The 26326-nt window shown below is 40.2% G+C and overlaps 1 protein-coding gene across 1 annotated transcript; it reads left to right on the top strand.

Annotated features, from left to right (window-relative positions):
* Positions 1–2826: 2826 nt before the first annotated feature.
* TSNAX (translin associated factor X) lies at positions 2827–26126 on the top strand. The gene is made up of 6 exons (XM_075043291.1): positions 2827–2902; positions 4536–4643; positions 7640–7754; positions 9420–9550; positions 23688–23815; positions 25482–26126. Exons 1-6 carry the CDS (start codon positions 2887–2889, stop codon positions 25854–25856), a joined length of 873 nt encoding a protein of 290 aa, XP_074899392.1. The 5' UTR covers positions 2827–2886; the 3' UTR covers positions 25857–26126.
* The last annotated feature ends 200 nt before the right edge of the window (positions 26127–26326 follow it).

The raw sequence follows: 26326 nt of genomic DNA, 5'->3' as shown, positions 1-26326 counted from the left end.
TTCCTACCTCCTGCAGTGGTTGTTTTCAGTTGGTTTGCCCACTCAGAAAGGCACAGATCATATCTGGTCCACCTACTCATGCTCTGTCCTAACAACCGTGAGTCTTAAAACCCACTTTTTTTCCGTATGAAAGCTGAGTTACTGACCTTGTCTTAGGATCTGGAGCACAGTCATATGCAACCCATATGCAACATCTCCGTGTAACCTCAAGTCTCTGAGAAAACCTCTTTGGTCTTTTGTTTGGGTTGTTAGTTTGTTTGGGTTTTTTGCTCTACCCTAAGTCTACCCACCTCCTTTCTGTTACCATTTACTCCTTCAAAATGTTGCTATTCCTCCTTCACATTTGTGCAGTTGCAGGTGTCATTCTCTTCAGGCATAAAGGAAACATTACCAGAAGGGGAGAGGGAAAGGTTATACCTTTATCAGCTAGAAGAAAGGCAAAGATGCTGCAAATAACCTGTTGCCGAAGAAGTTTAACACTGCCACATTTAAATGGATTGTCTCAGAAAAAAACCCCAGTTCTTATTCATGACAACATCTCAGGGAAGTCAAGCAAGCTGTTGAGTTACATCTGGGCACGTGTGAAGTGTCACTGAGTCCAACAGAAATCAGTGGAAGACCAAACCTCCACTCCCCACAACTGGCTGAAAATTCTCCACTACTGGGAGCAGTTTTGTACATCTTCTAAAACAAAAGGCTGTGCTTAAATTTGTGCAGTGATAACACTGATGCAAATCATTTCACGTTCTGATTTTGCTACATAGAAAGCTCCTGCGCAGCTGGTAGGGCAGCATACAAGCTGTTGCACAACATAATATGCAGATCAGGCCCGAGGAAGTTCTGCCGGGATCCTCTTTGTACTCTGTTTTTTTCAAGTGTGATTAACATCTGTTTTCTTAGATTAGGAAATTGGAGAGAGGTTTTATATTATGCTTCTGAGTAATTTTGAACACTGCATGACAGAGTCATGTGTTCTAGATATTTGGAAATAGCAGGTTTTAGCAACTCCTGCTTGGCTGCCTAGAGACTGTATAAAAGCTCATCGTCAAAGCTTTACTCCTCTATTATCTGACTTAGGGGATTTATTGTCCTCCTGAATCTGTTGACAGATTCACCTGGTATTCAAGTTTGCTAATAGCTGTATTTGTTTATTTGTTAAACACAGAGGCCTGAGCCAGGGCTGGTGTCCCTGCTCTGCGAGAACTCCCAAAGGCCAGGCTCTGCTAACTCCCAAAGGCCAGGCTCTGCTAACGTTGGATTCTGAAGCATTCACATCTCACAGCTGGGCTTATCTGGGTTCTAGCAAGGTGCAAGTTCCACCCAAAATTTTTGCCCTGGTCAGGATGTTTATAATCACTCCTGGAGGCTCTTTCTCTCTGTCAAATCGGATCGACCAATTGACCAACAGATTAAAAAATTATTAAGGGTGGGGAGGAAGGACAGACACGCACACACCCCCACAGACAAAGGTTGTGAGCACTCTGCCTTTGTGCTCATATGGGCTGTTTCCTTGGGAATCCAGCTACTAAAACAGGCAACAGCTGTGACAAGAAATGAAATCTAGCGGCAGAGCAACAAGACTGATGATTCACAAGCCTTTTGGTTTTGGGATTTGCAAGACCCATCCCTTTTTTAAACATGTTGGGGGAACACATCAGGATGCACGTATAGGAAAGAAAAGCATCAACAATCCAGTGGAGCAAGCAGACTTTTTGTAGCCCATAGCCGTAAGAACTGAAATATGAAGTGCCCTCTGTGCAGGGAGATATTTACTGTGTGCATTGGTCTCCCTTCTGCTCAATCCTGTGATGTCTCCTATGCACACTCACACTAAATCCCTAGCAGAGAAAACACTATTTTTACCAGGCCTGACAAAACAGAGGATGCAAATAACCAGGGTTCAGGAATTAGCAGTCCCAAGCCAGGTCAGATTAGCAAACCACAGCCCCCTTATGCCCCTCTCTCCCTCCCTGCAGGCCAGGGACCTCTATTCTCCTGCTGTGGCCACTGCCTCCCCTGTGGCAGCACCTGCCAGCTACGTCTGCTGCTTCTTGGATTTCTTTTCCAGGCATCAGGTGGCTTCACTATCAGATCTTTTCGGTGTACAGTTAGTGTCTCCAGTTTCCAGGTCCCGTCCCACTGCCACTTAGCATCCTCTTTGGCCTCCTTCACCCAGTACACCTCGTGGCTGGGTGCTGGGGGGCCCTCTCCCTGCTGGGCACTGGCTATGCTGGGCTGTTGACGTGCTCTAATTCACCTCGCGTGGAAGGAAAGCACCGTGGCCCTGATACGCCAGGGAAGAAAAGGGCAGTAAGGAGACAGAGGGCCTGAGAGGGGGGGTGAGGGGAAGGCGACACGACAGCCACTTTCTGCGGGTCCAGGCTGAGGAAAGTCGGTGGGACCAACGCCCCCCGCTCAGCTGGTCGGGCAGGGCGGTGGCGGGACACGCCGGCTGTCAGCGGGGACGGCGGGCCGGTAACACCGGGGCTTCCCCGCCGGCCGCAGCCCCGCCAGCCGGCCCCGGCCTGACAACGCCGCCATCCCCGCCCCAGCACTACATGTCCCGTCGTGCCTCGGGCGCGGGAGGCCCCCGCGGCGGGATCGCAGACTAGCTGCCCTGGCAGCCGCCTGCTCGAAAGCGCTGAACCGCCCTCGGCCCTCCCCCGATTTGGCTGGAGCGAGGCCCGATATCACCCTCCGCTCGGGCACAGCTCCGCACCCCGCCTCCCACGCCGCGGGCGACGAGCCGGCGCCTTCCGCCTGTGTGGCTTCTTGCCGTCAGGCACCGGCGCGGGCGCCCTGCCGCGGCGCCGTTGGGGCGGGGGCGAGGGGTCCTCGGGAGCGGGTTGCCGGGGGGACGCGGCCTGGCTCGGCGGCGGCACCGAGATGAGCGGCAAGGAAGGTGATGGTGGCGGGGCGCGTACCTCCTCTCCTCTGGGCTTTACAGATGTGTCTGTGAATGTAGTTTTAGAAATCTTCATCCTTGGTAGTAAAAAAAAAGGAGTTGCTGCAGCCAAACGCTGAGTGTGTGTTAGGCCTGTAAAGGGCTCGTAGGGGTAAAACTCAACTTTCAGTAACGCAGCGCTTGCTTTGAGGCCTGTGGGTCGGTGGGTTTAGCCTAGGCTGTCACGCAGACCTCCCTTCAGCCAGAAAGTAGGCTCTAGGACAAGGAAGCTGGCTTTTTTATTTTTATTTAAAATTAAGGCTAAGTTACTGTTATTGCAGTCTGTGGTCTTCTGAGATTCAAATTGTTGGTTATTCAGTGGAACCTCTTCTGTCTATAATTCTCTCTCTACCCCACCCCACCACCCCCACTTCAGGAGGGCCTGTTTTTTCCGGTAGGTCATTATAGTGTTCCCAACTTTTGGAATATTGTAGAGAGTTTAATTCTCTGCACTATTTCAGGGGTTGTGCTTGTAATGTTTTCAGCTGCTACAGGAAGAACAAAACCCTGAACTTGTGTCCTAACAGAAAAGAAGAAAAAAATGATTTTCAGTTTCCTCTTTTAGAAAGTAACTACGCCCACTTCTGGTTTTGGTTTGGGATAATAAACAATTAAACGGAAACATTTAAAAATCCAGTGTTCTTCTGTAACTTTTAAGTAGCTTCCTATTGTTCTTCTTTGAAGGAAATTGAGAGAACTCCACATATTCAAAAACGTATGCTTGTATGTAAGAATGTGCCAAATTTTGGTCTCTCTTAGGAACACAAAATGTACAGCTGTCACAAAAAGGAGGTAGTGAGAGGGAGGAATGGTTAAAACATGAATGACAATGAGTCAGTCCTAGGTGAAGGAAGGACAAAAGGAAGAAACAGTACAAAGTGTAAATCAGGAGTAAAACACAGTCCAAGAGAGATGAGTTCTGGGCGAGGGTTTGAAAAGGGAGGCTAAGGAAGAGACATATAAGGCCAGTTGAAGGGAACAGCTATATTGGGTGAAAAAAGAAACTGGTTAATGGGCAGAGTGTAAGGACCTAAGATGCTACGCTGCAGGAGCTAAACCTGCGTACCTGGATAATGGTAGTCTACTTAAATTATGCCTTGCTGCTTTTTCTGATTACTGAAGACCCATGATGAATAATTACAGTAATGAAAAACTTGTAGTTTTAATGACTCCTGTCAAGCTGAATATTTAAAATAATTTAAAAAAAAGGGGGGGGGGGAAGGTCTAATCCTGTAGGCCGTTGCTCACACAAGAATTTCCATGCAGCCGTTCCCTTACAGAAAGGAAACATAAAAGGGTGTGAAGACCTTACAAGAAGAAAAAAAAAAAGGACTTAGGTTCCTACCACACTCATCCATTGAAATTTTTTTCTAGGATTTTTTTTCTAATTTTCACTAGGAATGTCGTGGAAAAAGTGGCATGCTAACATGATGTCAGCTGGTAATAAGGTTCATCCAGTTACCTTACTCTGTCCTGTAAAATATGGCTACAGTCAAGAATGCTCTGAAGACAGCATTCTGACGCTGCTCATGATCTGGCAAAACTACTTTATTTTGAAATGTATTTTTTCATGTGTATCTTCTATTAATAGGATCGGGTGGATTCAGAAAACGGAAGCATGACAATTTTCCACATGGTCAAAGAAGAGAGGAAAAAGAAAATGTTAATCCATCTTCAGCTTTGATGACGTCTTTTAAATGTAAGTAAGCATTTGGAAAGCCAGATTATAAAAACGTGTAGTGTAGAAATTGCTAGGAAATTACTAGTATTTAGTGATGGACTAAACCAGCTTTCTCTGGGGGAGAAACTTGAAACTAGTTGGACTCATGCTTCATACAACTAGAGCTTGGTGTTTTGCTTTCTGTGCAATAAAGTCCTAAGAGTGGGATTTCACATAGCTCCACCTGACTCAGACTTGCTTCCTTTTTCATCCTACCTGCTGTTTTCCATCCCCACCCTGCTTGTGCTGAACCTGATGCTAAGCAAACTGCCTAAGTGTTCAGCCAGACAAAAGGTGAGCAAGCCCTTTGGTGGCAGAAAATGGCAAGATCTGCAGAGGTGTAATGCAGAATCTGAGCCATGGGGATAAGAGGAAGAGATGGCTACCTTTGGGGAGACTGAGAAGGCTCTTAGCTGTTGACCTTAGCTCTGGTGCATAGATGACTAAGCTATTTCAGTGTAAATCTGGATGCATTGATTTGTGAGTTGGTAGCTGCTTATACATGCACTTTTTAAAAATAAGAGTTTAGCTAACTAATATAGGCCTGTATGTAGATGCTTATTTCAGTTTCAGTGCTTTTTTAAAGTTAGCTTATATTTTTGTTTCTTTAAATAAGCAAGCGTAAACTTCTTTCCAAGCAAATTGTTTTTATAGGATTTTGCACAAAACCAGATTTAAACTTCAGTAAATTTAGTTGAACTTTTTCATTAGACAAGCCCTAAAAAGGCAAAGTTGAGCTTCAGAAATGAGAAGCTGTGACAGGAGTAGTGCAGCTGTACTTTCAACTTTAATTTTTCACCCTTAAGCTTATCAGTTTATCATAAGGTTGCCATTAATTCAAATTCAAAACAACACTTGTTTCCCTCCTTTCCCATGAGATCCAGTCAGCAGTGTTTGGTTAATTTCAGAAGGGATGTAAGTGACATGGTTTATTAAAGATCCCCTCTTTGTGCTGCACTAGTGCTTATAAGCCCCAGATGGAGACACTGGTGGTCTTTGTCTCCCATGTCAGACACAAGCATTAAGAAAAGGTGTGCTCCAGGTGGCTTATAACTGAGCAAGCTGTGTAAGGTGAAACGGAGTGGTGCACTGTTTCTATGTATGTTGCCTGTATCCAAACAACTTAATGTGTGAAATTAAACGGCTATACACACTTTGCTCTTTTTCATCTCTTTGGAAGAATGTTGTACTTGAATTGACATCGTTATCTGGTTGGCACCAAAGATTTCTAAAAAAATTAAGGAGAAATTGTCTTCTATAATAATAATTAATCAAAAACCAAGGAGTATTCGGTTACACCTTTTTTTGCTTAATACATTTTAAATATGGCAGCTCAGTGATACAAAGAGTGGATAGTATCTTGGTTTGTAAGGTTGAGATTTATTAAGTGTCATTATTAATGGTCTGATTCTACACCACCAAAATCAATAGTTTGAGTCTTTGCTTTCAGTGATAGATTGGACATTAACGTGGAATGTGTGGAGGATATGGCTGTGTGGTCTCGATGCGTTAGCCTGGAGAATCCCCTGAGTTCTAATCCTTTGCAATTTTAGGCAACAGTACAGTAGGTTTTCTTGCATCCTTCTAGGCTAAAGATTACTGTATTTGTCCATGTTTTACTTCAGGTCACAAAACACTTCTTAGTAGTCCCTAACAGGTCTAAAATCTAACGTAAAAGTCTAAAAGCCACAACCATCCAGAGGAGATTTGGGGCATTGCTAATATCTTCAGAATAGTGAATTTCCTGGTAAATGAAATTTGTGAATGGTCATTGGAAATGTCATATATGGCATCCTATGAAGGAATGTACCAGTCACCCTCCCTCAAGTTCCTGTCACTATGATCTGAGGGAAGATTTCTTCTTGATGAAAATTCAGTGGGGGACTTGACTCTCAAAATTTGGAAGAGACACACTGATCGGACATATGAAAGATTTAAAAGATGAGTAGGAGCATTTGTGACTTATCTTAGAGTTTCAGAAGATTGGGGAAAACAGAACAAAATAGGAGCAACCAAGTTTTTATCAAGGTGATGAGAAATACAGTTATTTTTGTAGCTTCATCTGACCTTTCTGCTATGCTTTTCTAAAGGATATTCACTTCTCAGACCCTTTAAAACTGTAACCTCTTAGCTTATTTTCACCATCTTCTCACACGGACACTTTAACACCTCCAACAGTTATGCAGGAAATGTGTTGGATTTCTTATAAGTACCTATTAATGGTTTATTTAGTGGAATAATGGTCTATAAAATGTTAATGGTATTTGTGAAACATTCATAATGTTTGACTGTGATAACCGGATACACATCCTCTCTTCTTTGTGTTCATTGTAGTTAAACAAAGACAATTTACATCAGTAAGTCAGAAATCTTATTTTAAGTAATTGATCTCACTTTGCTTTAGTACTTCTAGTTCTTAGGATATTAAAATACTTGACGTTCGGCCAAGTCTAGTTGGGATGTGAAATGCAACTGTTCTTTTTGCTAAATGTTGCATTTTTAACAGTATATGTGCCTTAGTCAATTGTATTTGTTTTGTTTTAGAGACTGGTGAATCTTCCTTACTAATGATTGTAGGGTTTTATTTTTTAATTTATCTTGCTGAATTTGGGTGAAATTATAAGTCAGCTTCCTGAACAGCAGTATTGCAGAATAGATTTTACTAGTTAAAACATGTATTTTACCTTAAAATTGTTTGGACTGCCTTAAAGCATCATCAGCGTTGATCTATATTTAAACCTGACTTAATAAACAAAAGTAGTATTAATGATTAATTTTGCAGCTCTGGCGGGTGGTAGGCAGTGGTGGCCTCCGCAGCCGTGCCCCATGCAGGGCCCACCTTAGGAAAAGGCACCCCAGGGAAGAGGCTGGTGGGGCTGGGGCCCATGAGCAGTTACTGTAGCACAGGCTCTCTACTCTTCCCCTACGCTCTGTACATGTGATAACCATGCTTATTGTAATGAATGATTCTGCAGCGTTTCAGCTGGAGCTTGACACCAGGCATGATAAATATGAACGGCTTGTGAAGCTCAGTCGTGATATAACTATCGAAAGCAAAAGAACAATATTTCTGCTCCACAGGTTTACCAGGTGAGTCACATTGAGCATGGAAGTCTTCATAGAAACCTAGAAGCTGCCTTGCAGTGTTCCCTGTGTTTGTGATTAATAGCTACAATGTTCTGTTGAGAGGAATTTAATTAACTTTGCATAAACATCCTTTAGGGTGGATGTGAGCTAATGAATGCACACTTGAGTTAGAGAATTAAAAGGTGCTGGTTCAGGTTTCTCAGTTGGTTTTGCTGATGTATTAAACAGGATCAGAGTAGTAGAGTATAACAGCAGATGAGAGTTTTCCAGCTTTCAGCAAGCTGGGAGAGAAGAGCGTGCACCCTTCCTTCAGGTTAGTTGCCTCTGCAGTTACTTCACCATTTTGGTTTTTACAGCCCCACCCTAGGTCATCAATGCAAAGAGGAGGTGGCCTGGGTTCTGTTTACTTCAGTACATACTGCAACTTACGAGGCTTTTGTGTGAAGTTTTGAGCTTCTACATGTTTTGTGTTCTTATGAGCCTTCAAGCAATCTTTGGAAGCCACAGTTGAACTAGAAGAATAACGGGAAAATTTGAAGCTTTGCATAGCCTGTTGTCTAAAATGTCTACTGTGTGTGTCAAACAGTGGTCTTGCATGTTATGGTTGTCACAGCTCTCTGTTCTTTTTATTTTTAATTTAATTTATTTTTTGTTGCTTATCAATGCATTTCTGCTGTAGTAGTAACTATTTATAGTTACCACAGTAACAGTTATAAATAGGGATTATGAAGTTGCTCTTTTTAACTTGGTTGTCTTCTGCAGAGAGGCATTGTGATAATTCTAGTAACAGCTACAGCCTTGACTGTAAATAGCTACTCCCACTGCAGGGGCTAGATAGCCGGGAACTGGTAGAGGAAAGAACAACAAAAAACTCCTCTTTACTCCGAATTTTAGATTCCTGTTTTGTAAGACATTCCTGTTTTTGTGAGAGTGGAAGCTTTCCATGCTGTATTTTTATTTCCTTCTCCTTTGCTTTTTCACTATTATTGTGGCTTTACTTTCAGAAATCTGTTTGCTTTTAAATGTTTTCTCAAGACCAGCCTATCAGTATTTCCTTAAATAGACTGTAAACTAATACAGCATATAGATTATTTGGGGGTGGGGGAGGGGGAAGTTTGAAGGAAATTAGATAAACTAAACTTTAAATGCCAAGTATATATTGTGGTTGTGAATCAGATATTTCAGCTGTTCCTGAATAGCGTAATTACTTCCTAAAAAAAAAAAAAAAATCACACATAGAAGTAGATCATGAATTGTATTTTGCAATACTGTAATGTATTGCAAAATATTGATTTTTTTTTTTTTTAAAGAAGTTGAAGGACTTCTGCAAATACTACTAGTTTTCCAGAATACTTTTTTTGAAGCCTTTGCATGTGTTTCTCATTGTTCTTACTTAAGCAATAATTAAAATTCTAGTCTGGCATAAGCATCATGCTACCAGAACTGTGTTTGGCCGGTTGATAATTTTCATGGTAAGAATCTACAGAATTTCAGAATCTACAGTAGGTGTCAATGAAAGTTAAACTGTTTCTCATTCCAGTATCAGCTTTGCTTTTTCCTGAAGCCGTTGAAAATATATCGGTTAGTAAAAGAAAATGTGTAATGTTTTTTTAATTGTTTGCTCATGTTCTGAAAGCTGCTCTTTCAGTTTCTGTTTTATGATTGCAGTGCTCCCAATGGGGAAGAAATACTAAATGAATCTGAAGTCAAGCTAGATGCTGTCCGACGGAAGATTAAGCAGGTTGCACAAGAACTGATTGGAGAAGACATGTATCAGTTCCACAGAGCTATATCTCCAGGTAAATTATTTTAAAATAGGGAAAGTATGCTGTTTTGCACTAAGCTCAGTTTGTCTTTATGTAGCAGTGGTTCCTCTTCATGCTGCAGGTCTGAATTTTGTCATATTTCTATTGTTATAAATCAGGACTCAGATTAATCTTTGTTGTTGGCAAAGTTAGCTCTGGTATTAGAGGGGCTATTGCCCTACAGTATTCTTATCGTTGCAGTTAAACAAAGATTTAAATTTACAACTGGAAGAATTTGGACCCTGACCTAAACTGAAGTTGGGAGTAGTTCTAACAAATGTACTGGCTAGTCTTCTGTGACTGAGAGGAGTATGTGCAACACACTCATTTACTCCACCTGAAGGGTTATAATTTCTGGGAGGAGAGGGGGAGCGACTGTCTTGTGAAATGATCCCATTTTGAGTTGATAAAGTTAATAAATTAAAACCCTTAGATTAGCATTTTGGTTCTTCCAAAGACTCAGAATGTGCTTCTGCCTCTGTGTTACAAGCATTAAATCAGCGTTTATATCTGTTTCAATTGCATCTTTTTCTGCTGCTCTCTGTAAATAGCAGTCTTTACTAACATCCTTGAGATACTAAGTCCCAGTGCTTTCATGACTCTTGCTGTCAAATTGTATTTCTTTGCTGAATCTTTGCTGACAATCTGAATCTTACCTAAAATTGTTACACCTTGTTTGTGGCAACACATGAGTAAAATATGTAACTGCTTCTTTGACATCTTGGTCATGGCATAAAAGCGTCTCGTGTTTATCAATCTTCTTTTAAACACATTGGAACCCTGTAATCCTGTATATCTTTCCTTGTTCAGGTAAGACTTCATCAGCTGAGGAGAGCTGAAGTTTTGCCCTGAATGATTTAATTGTTTAAAAATATCCATGGGATTGATTTGATAAATCAGCACCAAATACATCAATGTACTTTACAAGACAAACAGTGCACAGGTTAACTTGTACTTATGTCTTGCACAAACTTAAGTTTGTTAAGAGTGAGCCAGCTCTTCAGTGAAAGCTCAGTTTGGCACTTTTGAACCAGAAGGAGCTTGCCTTGCTAATCTTCAATGGCTCTAATTCAATTCCACAGTCTTCTTACCTGTGGTGCATTGGGTTGTTCCAATTAAATATAAGTAGTTATTCTTAAAGAACCAATTAATCTGTGTGCGCCTTGCTGCTATTTATAGCTTCATACTGTAATGAGGCAATGAAAAGAAAGAGATAATTCAAAACTCTGAAACTACAGATGACCTCTAACTGTGAACAATACTAGTCAGAGTATCTTGACATGCTGAAAATGTGTTTAGAGTTTCATTTTAACTACTGCTTAAAAAAGCTGAAAACCTGACGCTAGGTTTCTACTTCCAGATTCTCTCCTCTGAGTAAAAAAAAATCACTGGTTTCGGTTTTTAAAAAATACATATTTTCCAACCTGAAAAGTTAGATTTTTTTATATGAAAGATATGTAAACTTAAGCTAGCCATAGCAACCTGAAAATAAAGAAATTAATGAAAAAAATTCAGTTCAGGTTTGCTTTGTATATTTGGTAAATACTCACACACAGTCAGCTATGTTGATTCTCCTGCATAATCAATTTCTGACTTGCATAAAGATATCTGTTAATATCAAAATGGACCTGAATAAACTCTTTAGAAAACAACTGAAAATATGCTATCAGAAGCAAGTCAGCATTTCTAAAACTTTTCCCCAGTATTTTAAATCTCAGCCTCTTAAAATGACTAAGATGTATTTGTTCATTGTAGAGCAGGCCAAATTAGACCTCTCGTAGAGGAAGTTAGAGGCCTGCTGCATGTGTATGATGACTCAAACGTATCCACAGCTGCAAAGCTTTTAGAATAGCATAGAATATTTCAGTTGGAAGGGATGTACAAGATCATCTGAGTCCAACTGCCTGACCACTTCAGAGCTGACCAAAAGTTAAAGCATGTTGTTAAGAGCATTGCCTAAAAGCCTCTTAAACACTGACAGGCTTGGGGCATCAACCAACTCTCTAGGAAGCCTGTTCCAGTGTTTGACTACCCTCTTGGTAAAGAAATGCTTCCTAATGTTCAGTCTGAACCTCCCCTGGCGCAGCTTTGAACCATTCCCACGCGTCCTATTGCTGGATCCCAGGGAGAAGAGCTCAGCACCTCCCTCTCCACGTCCCCTCCTCAGGAAGCTGTAGAGAGCCATGAGGTCACCCCTCAGCCTCCTTTTCTCCAAACTAGACAAGCCCAAAGTCCTTAGCCTTCTTCACAGGACATTCTTTCCAGCCCCATCACCAGCTTTGTTGCCCTTCTCTGGATGCATTCAAGGACCTTGACATCCTTCTTAAATTGTGGTGCCCGGAACTGCACAGTTATATATGCAACAGCAGATCCCGAACGCTTACATGGGACGTGGGTGAATTGTCATGAAATTAAGGAATTTTCTTACTACAGTCTTGAGACAACTTAAGAGAATGAATCTTACTGACTTCTCTAGGTAAAAAGAAAGGATGGCAAAGAGGTATTAGTACACTAAATAATAGGGGGAGAAGAAGTAGACTCTGCTGTCCATCTTTCCAGCAATCAGGTGTGCAGTCTCTGAAATGCCTGAACTTCGTGGTTTTGTGGACAGAACTAAAAGACAGAAACACACAGCCTCCCACTGCATTTCTGGAGTTAGGACTGGGAAACCGTTAGAACAGTTTCTGTAATTAGGCAGTTCTTGCCTCATTCAGAAGACTATATAAAAAATCCAACTGAAATAAGTTGCCTTCATTCCATTTCTGTAGGTCATCCACAGCGCCTACTTAAATTCTAGCTCTTCTACATGATGCTTCTCTGTGAGGGGAGTTTGTGCCAGCTGGTGTCCATTGTGCATGTTTTGTAAGGGTGCATGTTAGAATATGTCACTGAGAAGACAGGGAATGCTTTTAGGCATTGTTTAAATGAGCTCAAGTGTATGACAAGTATGAAATGCAGACTTTTAGCCAGACCTTTACTCTTACCTTGTTTATTAAATCCTCCACTCTCCAGTTAGTCATTGGGATGGCAGAAAAAGGAATATGCAGGCTTAAAGACTTGTAGATCTTGATCGTGCTGAAGCTAGGATTAAGGAGGTGTCAGAGATGTGAAGATGCTTGATGCTAGGATTATGAAGCTGAGATAGAAAACCTAGAGACATGAAGAATGAGGGGACAGTTAGATAAAGAGCAACTGTGAGAGGGAATGCTACATTCCCCCTGCCTCCCACTGTTTATGAAGAACTGTAATTGGGAGGGAAACAGTGCTAAGAGTTAAGAATGTTGCTTTTATTTTTGTTTTTAAGTCTAGTGTTCTTTAATTGTTGCTCTGCTTTTTTTCACAGTGGAAAAAGCTTGCATGCCTTTTTGAAAATAAATGTAGCTAGGAAAAGTGCTAGATCTTTTGTCTTTAAGTATTTCCTAGAGCTGTAAGTCTTGACCTTCCTTTCATGTAGTTTTCAGTTCTGATTTTGTATTTTAAAGAAATTCTGGAGAACTAGTTAAAAAGCTTTTTATGAACAAAAACATTGCCATTAAACTGCTTTTTTCTTCAAAAAAGAATAAAGAAACGCCTCTGTCCCATATCTCAAAAGCAGCATGTCCAATTAACCTCAAACTTCCTAAAAATATTCTCCTTTGTCTTGAAACCAAACATGAAACATCCTCCTGTTCCCCACCCTACCTCTCACAGAAAAAGTAGAAGGGATCAAAACTGGGCTTATAATGGAAACCTTCGTAGCAGCCTTAACTGGGGAATCATGACTGTCTGCATAATAAAGCTGCCTAATACATATTTTATTCAGTATAATAACTGTTAGCCTATAAATAGAAGAGTGCTATGAGTATAATGCTTGGGAATATTGTTTGCCACTTGTAATTGTTAGATGCTTTTTTTGGGGTTACTCCAAGCAGTTGTTCTTTTGACTTGAAGATAAAACAATTCTGGCAGAGCACTAAAGGAGTTTCATGCTTTCCCTCATTAAGAATAGTGCTAATGGCACGCAGGACGTTTCCCCAAAGGACACTTGCATGAGCTCAAGCACTGAGTATAGCACTAATTGAACAACAACAAAAACTGATGACTGTTTTCTACACGTTTCTTAACAGTACAGATTGTCCCAGGGGATAATTAAATAAGCAAACAGAGAGATACTGAAATAATGAAGTCTTTTTTTAATGTAGAGGTCTTCATTTGTTATGTTAGAATGTTCTGCTTTGTTGATATTTTTAAAGCTTTACTATTTGTAATATAGAATTCCTGCTCCTTTGCCCCACTTTGCAGTGTATACCTTATATATCCTGTGAGGAAATGTGTACTGTTTCTTTAAAATAATTGTGAGACACTGTGCAAGAAAAGGACTGAAAAAGATTATATGAATTTATGAAGGGGAGGAAGAAATTTTTCAGGATTTTCTATATGTATATATGTGTCTTTGGGTGTATATATATATATTTAACTCTAAAATACTAAAGACAATTTCAATAGCATACAAGAAAGACCTGTACAAGCCTTAAAGACAAGAAAGAGGGTGCTCTGCAACACGTTAGGATTTATGGAATTATTCTAAGCATGTTTGAAATGTACTCTGCATAAATGCAAAACTTGTGTAGTGCAGAGGGAAACTGAGTTGCTCGATAGGTTGGCATTGTGTGGGATTGAATTGATGACCTTTTTAACGTGATTTTGTTAAATGAAATACCTAGCTATTTGAAGACTTACTCAATTTTTTGTGCCTTAACAATAAGAGCGTGTGAGAGAATTGTAAGGCTTTTGAGGTGTTAAATTATTTTCTGTAGGGCAGCTTGACTGAAAAACCTCTTGGAGTGATAGTTTTAACTACATGTTGATGTTTTTAGAATGAGGTCATTAGATTCTGCTAGGAGCAAGTATAGGTGTGGTATTATCTTCACAGCTGATAGCCATACATAAGACAAAATATGGAATGAGGAGCCCATAATTCTTCTGGGGCTTCTTCAGTAGTGTGGCATAGAGCGATGATGATGGATGCAACTGGAGCATTGTTGGCTGACCTTTCTGTTTGCTGTGTGCTTGTGCTAGCAGCAGTGGTGAGTGGAGTGGTGTGCACAGAGAAGCTCATTAGCTCTTTATCATGTCTGCACTTGCTCTCAATAGGATTAGATGACGAGGCTGTAAAATGTCAGCACCTTGTCAAAACTATTGCTCTGTGACTGCTTCTGCTGATGATCGTGTGGGAAATTCTGTGTAAAAGTTCAGCATTGACGCAGTCTAACGCATAATTTATCTTGTGCAGGCACTATTTGTGTTCTGAGAGAATGATATAATGGAATTTATTTCTGTCTCCTGCCTTGTGCTGTTTAGAGTCACTTAGGTGTGTAATCGTACTGCAACAAGCTGCATTGCTGGATTGGACAAAGTCAGTTAAGTCTGCGTGGATGGAAAGGAAATACTTTTAATGGTGCTAGAATACTGTTTTTTAACTGCAGTATGTAGGACCACCAGACATGATGCTGTAAGAAATGCTATGGAGTTGAGTGAGGTCCATCCAAGCAGGCCAGATTTAGATTACTGATTATTTAAGTAATACTGGATTTTTTTGGTATTGTATGAAGGATTTGGATTAGAACACGCACTAAAGGAACTGTCCACGTAATGATTTCTGTGTTACCTGTTTTTTTGTTCGTAACTTTTTCATTCATAATATGGAAAGAACAACTCATACTTGAGCTGTGCTAGCTATGTTTGTATTTGTAGACACCTAGGCATTTCTAAAATAATAGCAAGATAAAGAACTATTCTGCACATCAGGAACAGTAGAAATAGGACATTTTCTTCTTCTTAAGAAAGTATAGAAACTGTAATAAAATTGTAATTGTAGGTTGGCAATACAAAGGAAAAGCTTTTTACTGCATGAGGAAGATATCATGAATTGTAAATGTCTCACCCAGGAAGAGGCTTGAATACACCTAAAACTTGAAAGGAAAGCTATCCATGAAGGAAGCAATCAGGTTTCTGCAAGATGGTAGGAAAACATAATAACACAGGAACAGGATGTAACTGAAGAATTAAAGTTAATGTCTTTGCTGTTGTGGGTGAGAGGTAAAAGGCCAGAAATGGAAACAAAGTTTCCTGATTATACTGGAAAATTAGCAGAATTTACAGTGAATAAGCTAATATTTATCAGATCTAATTTTGTTAATTTGTTTCTCTGTTTTGTTATTTTCTCTGTTTCTCTGATGTTCTCACATCACCAAGTATGCCAACAAAGTTTGTCAAACTGATTTTTTTCACACTGCAAGTTGCTTATTTGAAACTTGATACCTTCAGTTTGTTGTGGTTTACTACCCTTTGATTATTTCTTGTTCATGCCTTTTTCCTAGGTTCTTCCAGGGAAAGTGAAAAATCAGCAACTGCAAAGCTTCTCACTTTTTTACTTTCTGCTGCAGGGTTTGTATGTCCATACACAAAAACTAAAAACAAACCCTGGAAAATGAATGTGAATTCAGACGTGACCAAACAGGGCATGCAGTATGTGAGCATTGATTATCAGCTGATCCCTGAATGAGCTGTTGAGTTCAGCATAAGCCGTAAATTCAGCAGGAGCTGTTGAGGGCAGCATAAGTCTGTAAGAGAAGCTATATATGGTCTTTTAAAGATGCGTGCTGTGGATCAGGCCAAATAAAGATTGTCCTTTCCTAGTTCTAACTTAGGACCTAACTGTCCAAAAGTCCTGCAGTGGCAAATACTGCGGTTATTTACATGACAATCTGAAACTAGTGATGTTGTTTGTCTTTTAATTCAGTTTATAGCTAGCAAATGGAGGAGACCTTGTGCTCTGGCTCAGCATTTTTTTTTGACCCTGCAGCTGTTAACATCAGTCATTCACAGACCAGAGCTCTCCAGCCTTTATAGGAACCAAGTGCAGGTGGAACATGAGAGAAGAGCAAGAAAGATCTATGAACCTTTTTTGTTTGTTTGTTTAAAATTACACAGGAGAATGTGTCATAGAGGAACTCCATTCCAGGAAACAGCTAGTATAGCGCATCGTGATTAGTTTTTTGTTTTGCAGTCATGTGGTGAGAAAGAGGGGTTGGTGAGTGTTGATGTACCTTTTTTACTATTCTGTATTTATGAGGATAAACGGCCACCATCGGTACTTCTGACATGGTAGTGAGTTGGGGCTCCTCATGGAAACAACATCACCTTGAGAACTTTCACTGGGGTTTGAAGTGAAGAAGCTGTGTTGTGTTAGGTGCTCTTCCTTCTTTGATCATTGAACATCCTGACTGAGTCAGAGCTTCCCTTCCTTGGTATCTTGAACACTTGCCCTCAGGGCTGTTAGTAGTATAGAATTTGTCATCTAACTGAATGACTTTTAAAACTGTGTATCAGTTATCAAAGCAATTGGAGGTAGTCAACTAGATCAGGAAGACTACTTGTCACAGGAATAGTTTGGGCTTTTTTTGTTTGTTTTTTAAGAACTCATGTAGAACTTTGGCTGCTCTTCAGAATTACTACGTTTGGGGGGGGGAGAATTAAACAAAAAACCTCCAACCCTTCAGAACAAAAAACTTGGTTACAAAAGTAACCACAGTACATTCCTCAGGTCTTCAAGTAGGAGCAAAATGAAAGCTTGTGAATTTCTCAGCCATGATGAGTCATCTGCAAAAAACCTAGCATTTGTCATATGTACACGTGTTTCTAATAACGATAACAAAAAGGCTTGATTAAACTGTTCTCTGCAATGAGAGATTAAAATATTCTTTGCAGTTCTCTGTGGGGTTTTTGTGCCTGTTTGGGGAAATAATTTAACTCTCACAGGCACCTGTGCCTACTAAATAGGGAACCTGTATTTGTTTCTGTAGTTATTGGGAAAACAGACTAATCTTGGGATTACCTTTTCCTTACAGTTGGTGTGTATTCAACTTTAAACGAAAGTGCAAACAATGTTAACACTTCAGTATCTGGAATACATCACCACGTGCAGCTAGAAGGGAACAGAACTTCTTGGTGATCATAGATGTGTCAAGTAGCAATTGGCTAATCAACAAAGCATTCAGTACTTAATAGGAGAAATTTGCATCAATTTAATTATTGATATAACAGTAAATCAGTTTAGACAAATCACTGCTAGATGTAATATACATTATTTATATTCCATTAGTAGTCAGTTCAAGGTTATTTAAAATAAGTTTTTCTGACAAATATTCACATCTGGGTTTGTACTGATTACTAAAGTAATTTCAAAACTGGACTGATAAAATGGAGCAGTTTGTTTATGTGGATGTGGACTTAGCTATGTTTTTTCTCTCCCCAGTTCCCTTAAAAATTCAGACTACTTGTAGCCCTACCTGCCATAATGACGCAGCTTTTGACGTATTACTCAGTGAATAGAAACAGATTTATTTTTTTTCCCCTCACATTTGTAAGATTTTATGGACATTTGTTTTAGTGCTTGTATTTGTTAGTTGGTCCCATTTTATAAAATCCATCCCTGAGTGGAATTATTCTTTTAAGCCATTTTCACAACAGGATGTCCAGAGCATGCCAGTCTCAGAGGATAGCTGGCTTTATGCTCTTTCAGAGTACTGTTATAAAATTAACCTTTGACTTCACGCTTACAATCAACAAAGCAGTTGGATTGTTTCACAGCCTGTTTTGGTTTAATTACTTAAGTTTTTATCACTCGTGCATGCAAAGAGACCTGTGAGTCTAAGGAATCATTGCCAAGTCTGGAAAGCACTTCAGTGGAAAAGACTGAGCTGTGAATTGTCAGTTTCATCTCAATAGGATGCTGACTCTGAAGCAAAATGGTTTAATTTGTGTATTAATACTTTTAAATTTATTGCTTGTACTTGTTTCAGTTGATGTACCTGGTTAATTATTTGCTTATTTTACCAGTTCTTCCCTTCATTGATCAATATGCTTGTAGAAGTGGGTTCTTTAAGTTTACCAGCCTCCCCATATTTGGCAGAGCTTAGTAATAAGGATTCTCCAGTTTAACTTTGTTTTTTCTCTGTTTGGGATTTCCACAAGAATATGACTCCATTTTTTTTCTGGGTTGTGTGGGTTTTGGTGTTTTTGTTTGTTTGTTTGGGTTTGTTTTGTTTTGTTTTTTAATGAGAATGTAACTTGCCAGCCTAAACATGATGTTAAGATAGAGCTGTGGCTCTGCTGTTTTGATTTTGTAATGAATTTGCAAGTGGGTAGTTTCACATGACCTGCCCTGTAAATAATGTGCCCCACCCTTCATATAGTGATCCTGGAAGAAACTTGCTGTGTGTATTTTCCTACCATCTTTCTAGTGGCTGCTATTGGCCTGTGATTGCTGCTGCACAGTTTAGGGGAGGAGCTGGGTCAGAGAAGACAGGCTGTCATCTGCTTGTGTCCTAACCATCAGCCCAGGCTGCTCTGTGAACAAAAAGATACAGGGTAAGAGGAAAGAAAGAGGATGAAGGGATAGAAGGAAAATGAGTTGGAGAAGAAATAGGGAGAGAAGAAGCTTATTTGGGGAGATGGCAGGTAGCACTGGCATTGCTAACCTTAAGAACTGAGAGGCATGAAATCCATTTTAACCCATTTTTTAACTGTTGAACAGATATTTAGAGGAGGAAATGAAGTAAACAAAATTTTAGGAGGAAACTCTCACCTCTTGTTTGATCTGTCATTCTGGGTTAAAACTTCTGTCCATGCATGCATATACATCTCGGGTGGAATTAGATTCTGTTTACCCTAACCTGACTCCTGCAATTAAGGAATTTCTATTCTTTACTCATTTTTTAAATAGCACTATCTTTTCCTACCCCTTATGCATTCTTTTGACACTTGGATTGAGTGCTCCAGTGACTTGGTTTTTGAAGAAACCTGATTTCTTGCTAAGTTTCTTAGAGAAACTGCTTAACAGCTCTTTCTCAGAGTTTGCATGTGTAGATAAGGATAAATGTCTTGAATATCAGCTGATAGAGCTGGCAAAAAAAGCGCACTAACATTCAGGCACAAAATCTCCTCCTTTATAGATAATATTTGCTCAGAAGATATCTCAGTGTAACTTTCTAGTTCTTATGTAGAAAATAAATTTTCAAAATATAGGAGGAAGCTGTTATACTGGGTCACTGTAACTTGTCACTAGTACAAGCTATTTATATTGAGTAAATGTAATAAAATACCAAAATACTTCAGTATTTTGTTACCTTCGGTAATTTGAAGAAGTGCTAGTAGAAATAATACAGTGCTTTTAATTGGGATTTTCGGTATGTGTACTAGAAAAAAAAATTACATAAAAGGCAGTCTTACAAACTATTCCATTACTGGCAGCTCAGTCTGTAAATAAGCCAATTTTGGAATAAATCCAAAACAAAAGCATAAGGGGAAAGGTATTGTTGGATGGTGTAATGAAATGGGATGGGGTTTTTCACCTTGGGGATTATTTGCTGAAAATAGCGGATGTCCTACCATTAAGCTAAAACATAACATGTTTAAACATCCTTCTACCTGCACATGGAAACACCTTATTTCAAGGTCTTGGGTCACTGAAGTGTCATGTTGTAGCTACTTTTGGAAGAAGGACTTTAAAAAAAAAGAAAAAGTCAAACATTACTATTTTTTGCAAAGTAGTTGTTACCAGGATTTGTTACCAGTCTATTTGTAATGGTAACAACTTTAAATGAGGTTTTGTAAGGCTTCCTTGTAAATAGTGGGAGATAGATTCCTGAATTGTGAAAGGGTGACAGTAAATGACAAACCAGACAGTTTGCGCAACGTTTGCATGGTGGTGTTAAACAGAAGGAGCGAGGAGAAGAGTGGAACATGTCGGCTGTTGTGGGATGAGAGGAAGCAAAAATGTGTGTGTGTATACATACATATAAGTATGCCTATATAAAAAAAAAATACATAAAAATAAATGAACTGAGGAGCCAAACACTTATCCTGGAAAAGGACAAAACATGTGTGGAGAAATAGTAAAGTGGAGTGAGCTGAAACTGGAAGTTACGATTGATCAAGAAGACTGTTTACCAGAAAGTCTGAGAGCTGATTTGATCTCCGAGAACTCGCAGAAAATGCCAAGTTGATTCTTCCTATGTGATAGTCTTCTCCACAGATAGCAGAGAATGATTCTCACAGATGTTGTCATGTTGAGTGCTGCTATATCTGGTAGCTTACAGCTTATCCACAGAAAAAGCCCAAATTTCGTAATGGATTACTGGCCATGTTACATCAGAGGGTAAGTCAGGAAAAGAATGGGTGATGAAATCTACCTCTCTGCAACTTCTGAAGTTATCTTAGAAGATCCTGAGTAGCTTTTATCTAGTATTCTTCTATTGCTTGTGCCCAGAATGCTTTACCTGAATTCAGTTGATGAAATTATTGTATTTAATTGGCCTTGCAGCTCCCTGTGTGTGTTCTGATTTGTGAACAGCAGTGCTGAGTGTGGCTTTGCTTGCTGCATGGTTCTTCTGCCTTTCCCACTGCTGCTGTACAGAAGCATAAAGGGTGCAGGTTGAATTGCCATTCTGAATTGCCTCCACTGATCTTGCAAATACATATTTAAAAGGAAAAAAACGTAGCTCACTCATCATGCTTTTGTGATTGTAATGTGGAAAGCCTTCTACAAGTGAATTTTCCCTTGAGGTTACTGCTAGTTTTTTGGGGGTATTTCCACTCTCATCTATTATTCAAATCTATGTTCTGTTCTTTTTGATTTAGACTTTTTCTTTGATCCAGATGAAGTCTAAATTTGCTGCTTCCTGCATATCTCTGTAGGCTGAGGTCCTGGCGCTGAAGAGGTCAGCTGAGGATTTTAAGAGTATTCTAATGAAACTGGGATTCTACTTCTGGTACTCTTGGGTACCTCCACATTCTCTCACTTTATGCACTGGCAAAACTATTGTCTAATCCTGACCCCCTTGCAGTGTGATACAGCAGTGTCACCTCTTTGCTTCTCTTTGAAGTGAAACCATCCCCTTAAAATGGCTCAGAATGGCTCTGCAAGAACCATCTCTGTTATGTTACAGTCTCTTCCTTTAATGTCATCCTTTGGCGCTTTCTCTGTCCATAGGTCAGATATACACATGCATTGATTTTGTCTTCAAAACTTTTTTTAGCTTGGTCCTGCCATGGCTATTTGTTCCAGGTTTGTTTCTGCTTTTTTTCCACTGACACTGCCAACTTCAGCTTTCTGCTTATGAAGTTTTCCCACATGCTTTCCTCAAATCTGCTCTCTGCACATAAGGAAGAACTGACAGAACCTGTGAAATCACTGTCTGGACATTCAAGCTCTTTTTTAGATCTCACCTTTGCTATAATGCATACAGAAAATCACCATCTGCTAAGTAGGTAGCAAGAGGAAGTTGTGGCAGGTGGCTGCAGGTGGCATACAAATCTGGTACAAGCTACATTTGTTATCCCGTCTTTTATTTCCTTGCCAACATGCCACCTCCTTTTGTCCTCCTGCATGCCTTGTTTTTAGAATATAAGTTCTTTTGGACAGAGCTGTTGTTCAGTATATTCCTCTTATTGGACATCACAGCCCTTTCTGGTTGATTGGGGGTGGGGGGGGGCGGAGGGATGGAGTGATCTGTAACAGCAGATGCTTTGTCCCGAACGTGAATTTCACCTGACCTGCATGTTTTAAGGAGCCTGTTCACTAATTCCCACAAAATAGAGAAGTGGAAAATTCAGTCTTAAAGAAGTATCTACTGTTGCTAATAAGATGAAACAAAGGAAACTTCTTTTTTTTTTGTAGGAGAGCCACCTTGCTTTTGATTTATTTGCAGTCTTTTTCTCTGCATTGTGTCCTGTGTCTTTGTGAACTTGTGAAATAGTAATCTGAACTCTCCATCATACAAATGCCTTATTTTAAAAGCTCCTTTATCATAGAATGGTTTGGGTTGGAAGGGACCTTTAAAGGTCATCTAGTCCGACGCCCCTGCAATGAGCAGGGACATCTTCAACTACATCAGGTTGCTCAGAGCCCTGTCTAACCTGACCTTGAATGTTTCCAGTGATGGGGCATCGACCACCTCTCTGGGCAACGTGTGCCAGTGTTTCACCGCCCTCATTGTAAAAAATTTCTTCCTTACATCTAGTCTAAATCTACCCTCTTTTAGTTTAAAACCATTACCCCATGTCCTGTTGCAACAGGCCGTACTAAAAAGTTTGTCCCCATCTTTCTTATAAGCCTCCTTTAAATATTGAAAGACCGCAATAAGGTCTCCCTGGAGCCTTCTCCAGGCTGAACAAGCCCAACTTTCTCAGCCTGTCCTCGCAGGAGAGGTGCTCCAGCCCCTGATGGCCCTCCTCTGGACGTGCTGGAGCAGGTCCATGTCTTTCCTGTGCTGAGGACCCCAGAGCTGAAGGCAGTACTGCAGGTGGGGTCTCACCAGAGCAGAGTAGAGGGGGAGAATCCTCTCCCTTGACCTGCTGGCCACCCTGCTGTTGATGCAGCCTAGGATACGGTTGGCTTTCTGGGCTGCAAACGCACATTGCTGGATCATATCTGGCTTTTCATCCACCAGTACCCCCAAGCCCTCCTCCACAGGGCTGCTCTCAATCCCTTCATCCCCCAGCCTGTACTGATACTGGGGGTTGTCCTGACCCAGGTGCAAGACCTTGCACTTGGCCTTGTCGCGTGTCATGAGGCTCACATGGGCCCACTTCTCAAGCTTGTCCAGGTCTTTCTGGATGGCATCCCGTCCCTCAGGCACGTCCACTGCACCACTCAGCTTGGTGTCATCTGCAAATTTGCTGAGGGTGCACTCGATCCCACTGTCTACGTCATTGATAAAGATATTAAACAGTACTGGTCCCAGTACGGACCCCTGAGGGACATGATGGGGAGCTGCTGTTCAGTGTGTTTCTGAGAGTAACATGATGGTTCATACTGATATTAGAGAAGGTTCTGAATGAAAAATGCAGTTGGAGTAAGAACTTGAAAATGTTTATCTGCTGTGTTCTTGGTCTGGTTTTCATACTTCAAAGCGTGCTGTTAGATTATGTTTCAGTGTTATTTCAGGATTATCTGAGTTTGCACTTTTTGCTAGTAACCTTAAAATAGTCTCACTTAAAAGATTTCTAAAAAAAATAAATAATTGTGAGCATGGATCATTGCTGGAAAGTTTGAATCATTAGGTTAATTCTTCTGCTATTTTTGCAGGACTTCAAGAATATGTTGAGGCAGTCTCATTTCAGTATTTTATCAGAACACGATCTTTGATTAGTGTTGAAGAGATCAACAAACAACTAATATTTACAGCAGAAGACAGAGAAGAAACAACAAACATGGTAAAAGTTCTTCTTTTCTCATGTGACAAACATCTTTCTGGGATGGAAATGCAATGAGTAGGCTTAGCTACATTTTTGGCATCTGATTAAATAAGGCCAGTTAGCGGTATGGTATTAGATATACATGTGGGCTTTGACTGACTTGTTCAAAAAATGCTTTTTATTCTGACAAGTGGTAAACCGAATCTGTGGAATACAAGTTTATAAATTTCACATTCTTTTTATTCAGAGCAAACTGAACTCCTTCTGGTAGGGGGAAAGATCCAAGACAGTGAAATACTAGCAAACAAATGTAGAGGAGGGGTTTTTAATGTCTGGGACTGCCTGCAAGGCCTACTGCTGTATAGTGATGTAGCAAAAGTTGGGGGAGATAAATGAATCCAAGGCAGGATGAACACCATGAATGAAATCTTACTGCTGGCACTGAACCAGTCACAGGAGGCACTGTATTCACCTTCTGTTAAAATGCACTCTGCCTGTGTCTTAGCTTGATCATTTGTAACTTTCCTGGGATTGATCTTGGTGCTTCCCTTCAGAGGACAAGCTTGTGTCCCATCATACCTTAGCCCTAATACCATACCTGCTGTTTCTTGACTTGCCCATAGTCCTACCGTGCGCTACACAGACCTATTTGCATAGGGATGAACTACTGCCACCAGCCACAGTAAACTGACTACAGTTTGATTGTTGATGGGACATAAGGCGATTTTGTAGTAATGTGCAGAAATGCACATGCAGTACACTTGCAATGTCCAGTAATGCACAGCACTGCTGCTTCAGATGAATTCCTGAGTCTGCTTCTGTTGAAGAGATTCTGCTGTAAAGCACTTCTTTCTTCATCCTCTTGGTAAGGTATTTGCAAAGAAGCCAAGTTTTTAGCATAAGTTTGTTTGCTCTTACCAGAGGCAAACCCATTGTGGCACACTTGTTTTAACAAATTGTGAAGTTGTTAACTCCTGCATACACACCTCTGACCAGATTTGTGAATTTGGGTGGATAGCATGTTATGGGAACAAGGGAACAGAAACCTGTGTTGTCTCCCACATTACCAGTATTTTAGCAATAAAAAGTATTGGAAACTTGGATATAGGAGGAAACTTGTAACTTTGTGATGAGTTTTCTTCATGAAGTATTTTTTTAGCTATTTTTATGAGTTCAGTTGATATAAAATGGATCTGAGAACTAAACCTATCAGCTTCTTGTAGAAAATATATTTTGAAATTCAAGATACTAATACAAAATGATACAATTTGTTTTCATAATGCAGACTCTTTGATTCTTGATTGCTTTGGTAGCTTTGGACAGACTTTTTAGGGAAAATTTAAATCTATTAGGCTGAGATCTGTCAGGCAAAAAAAAAAAGCAACTGCAAATAAATGTTGGTACAAAGACATGATAGTTCTGTTTGCACATAGAGATGCTAGAAGCAGGGTATGTTTATCATGCATGCTAGAATGGAAATCACATCTCAAGTCGAAATGATGCTTTCATACCTTCTGGTGTGCTGGAAAGAGATTAGTACTTCTGAAATCAGACTGTGTAGAAGTGCCATGCAATTTAATTTTCCAGAATGTTTTTAATTACCAGTTATGTTAGATAAGTTAGTGTGTATTTGAACCGTTTTTCGTAGTTCATTCTACTGGACTTTGTTCTGTTCTATCCTCAGACCTCCAATTCCCACGATAAACAACCACACACTTGGAGCCTGAAGGTAACACCTGTAGATTACCTGCTGGGAGTGGCTGATCTAACTGGAGAGCTGATGCGGCTGTGCATCAGCAGTGTCGGAAATGGTGACATAGACACGCCTTTCGAACTGAGCCAGTTCTTACGTCAGATTTATGATGGTTTTACTTTCATTGGCAACACTGGACCTTACGAAGTATCTAAGAAGCTGTATACCTTGAAACAGAGTCTGGCAAAAGTAGAGAATGCCTGCTACACGTTAAAAGTTCGGGGGTCTGAAATCCCAAAGCACATGCTGGCTGATGTGTTCTCCACCAAAACGGAACTGATTGACCAAGAGGAGGGCCTTTCTTAAAATAAGGAGACTGTTGCAACTCGGAAGGGAAGAGGACTTAAGAGAAAGATTTTTGTTATGGTTTGTGGGGTTTTGACCCTTCTCAAAACTTTCTAGGTAGAGACATTTTTAGTTTTATCTATGAGAAGATTGTTTGCAGTGGTAATTTGTAACCAGAAATAATTTTTATGATGTGCAAGAGAACAAATGTTTGAATTTGTCCCCTCGGTATGGAATTTCCTGCATTGCTCCATTGTATCTTCTTTCAGAATGACCAAAATTTCCACTGCACCCTACACCAGTGTCTGTCAGTTGTGTGAGTCACCTCAAACTGTTGTGGTTGCTGTTACCAGTTTTCTGCAAGCACAGCACTGGAAAAAAAGTGGTTAGGTACTGTTATTTAGCATTATCCATAGGTTTCTGCTGACCCATTTTCTGAGTATTTGGGTTCTATACTCATGTCATACCTAAAACAATGCAGTTATGTATGT

This window comes from Buteo buteo, chromosome 12 (genome assembly GCF_964188355.1).
Source record: "Buteo buteo chromosome 12, bButBut1.hap1.1, whole genome shotgun sequence".
NCBI classification, from domain to species: domain Eukaryota; kingdom Metazoa; phylum Chordata; class Aves; order Accipitriformes; family Accipitridae; genus Buteo; species Buteo buteo.
The sequence above is the reverse complement of the archived record's forward strand: the minus strand, read 5'-3'. Positions and strand labels throughout refer to the sequence as shown.

Bases quoted from the DNA above. Each gene is read 5' to 3' on its own strand.
- TSNAX (XM_075043291.1), top strand. The intron at 9,551-23,687 runs GTAAATTATTTT...CTATTTTTGCAG, and splicing joins CCACAGAGCTATATCTCCAG to GACTTCAAGAATATGTTGAG. The intron at 23,816-25,481 runs GTAAAAGTTCTT...TTCTATCCTCAG, and splicing joins GAGAAGAAACAACAAACATG to ACCTCCAATTCCCACGATAA.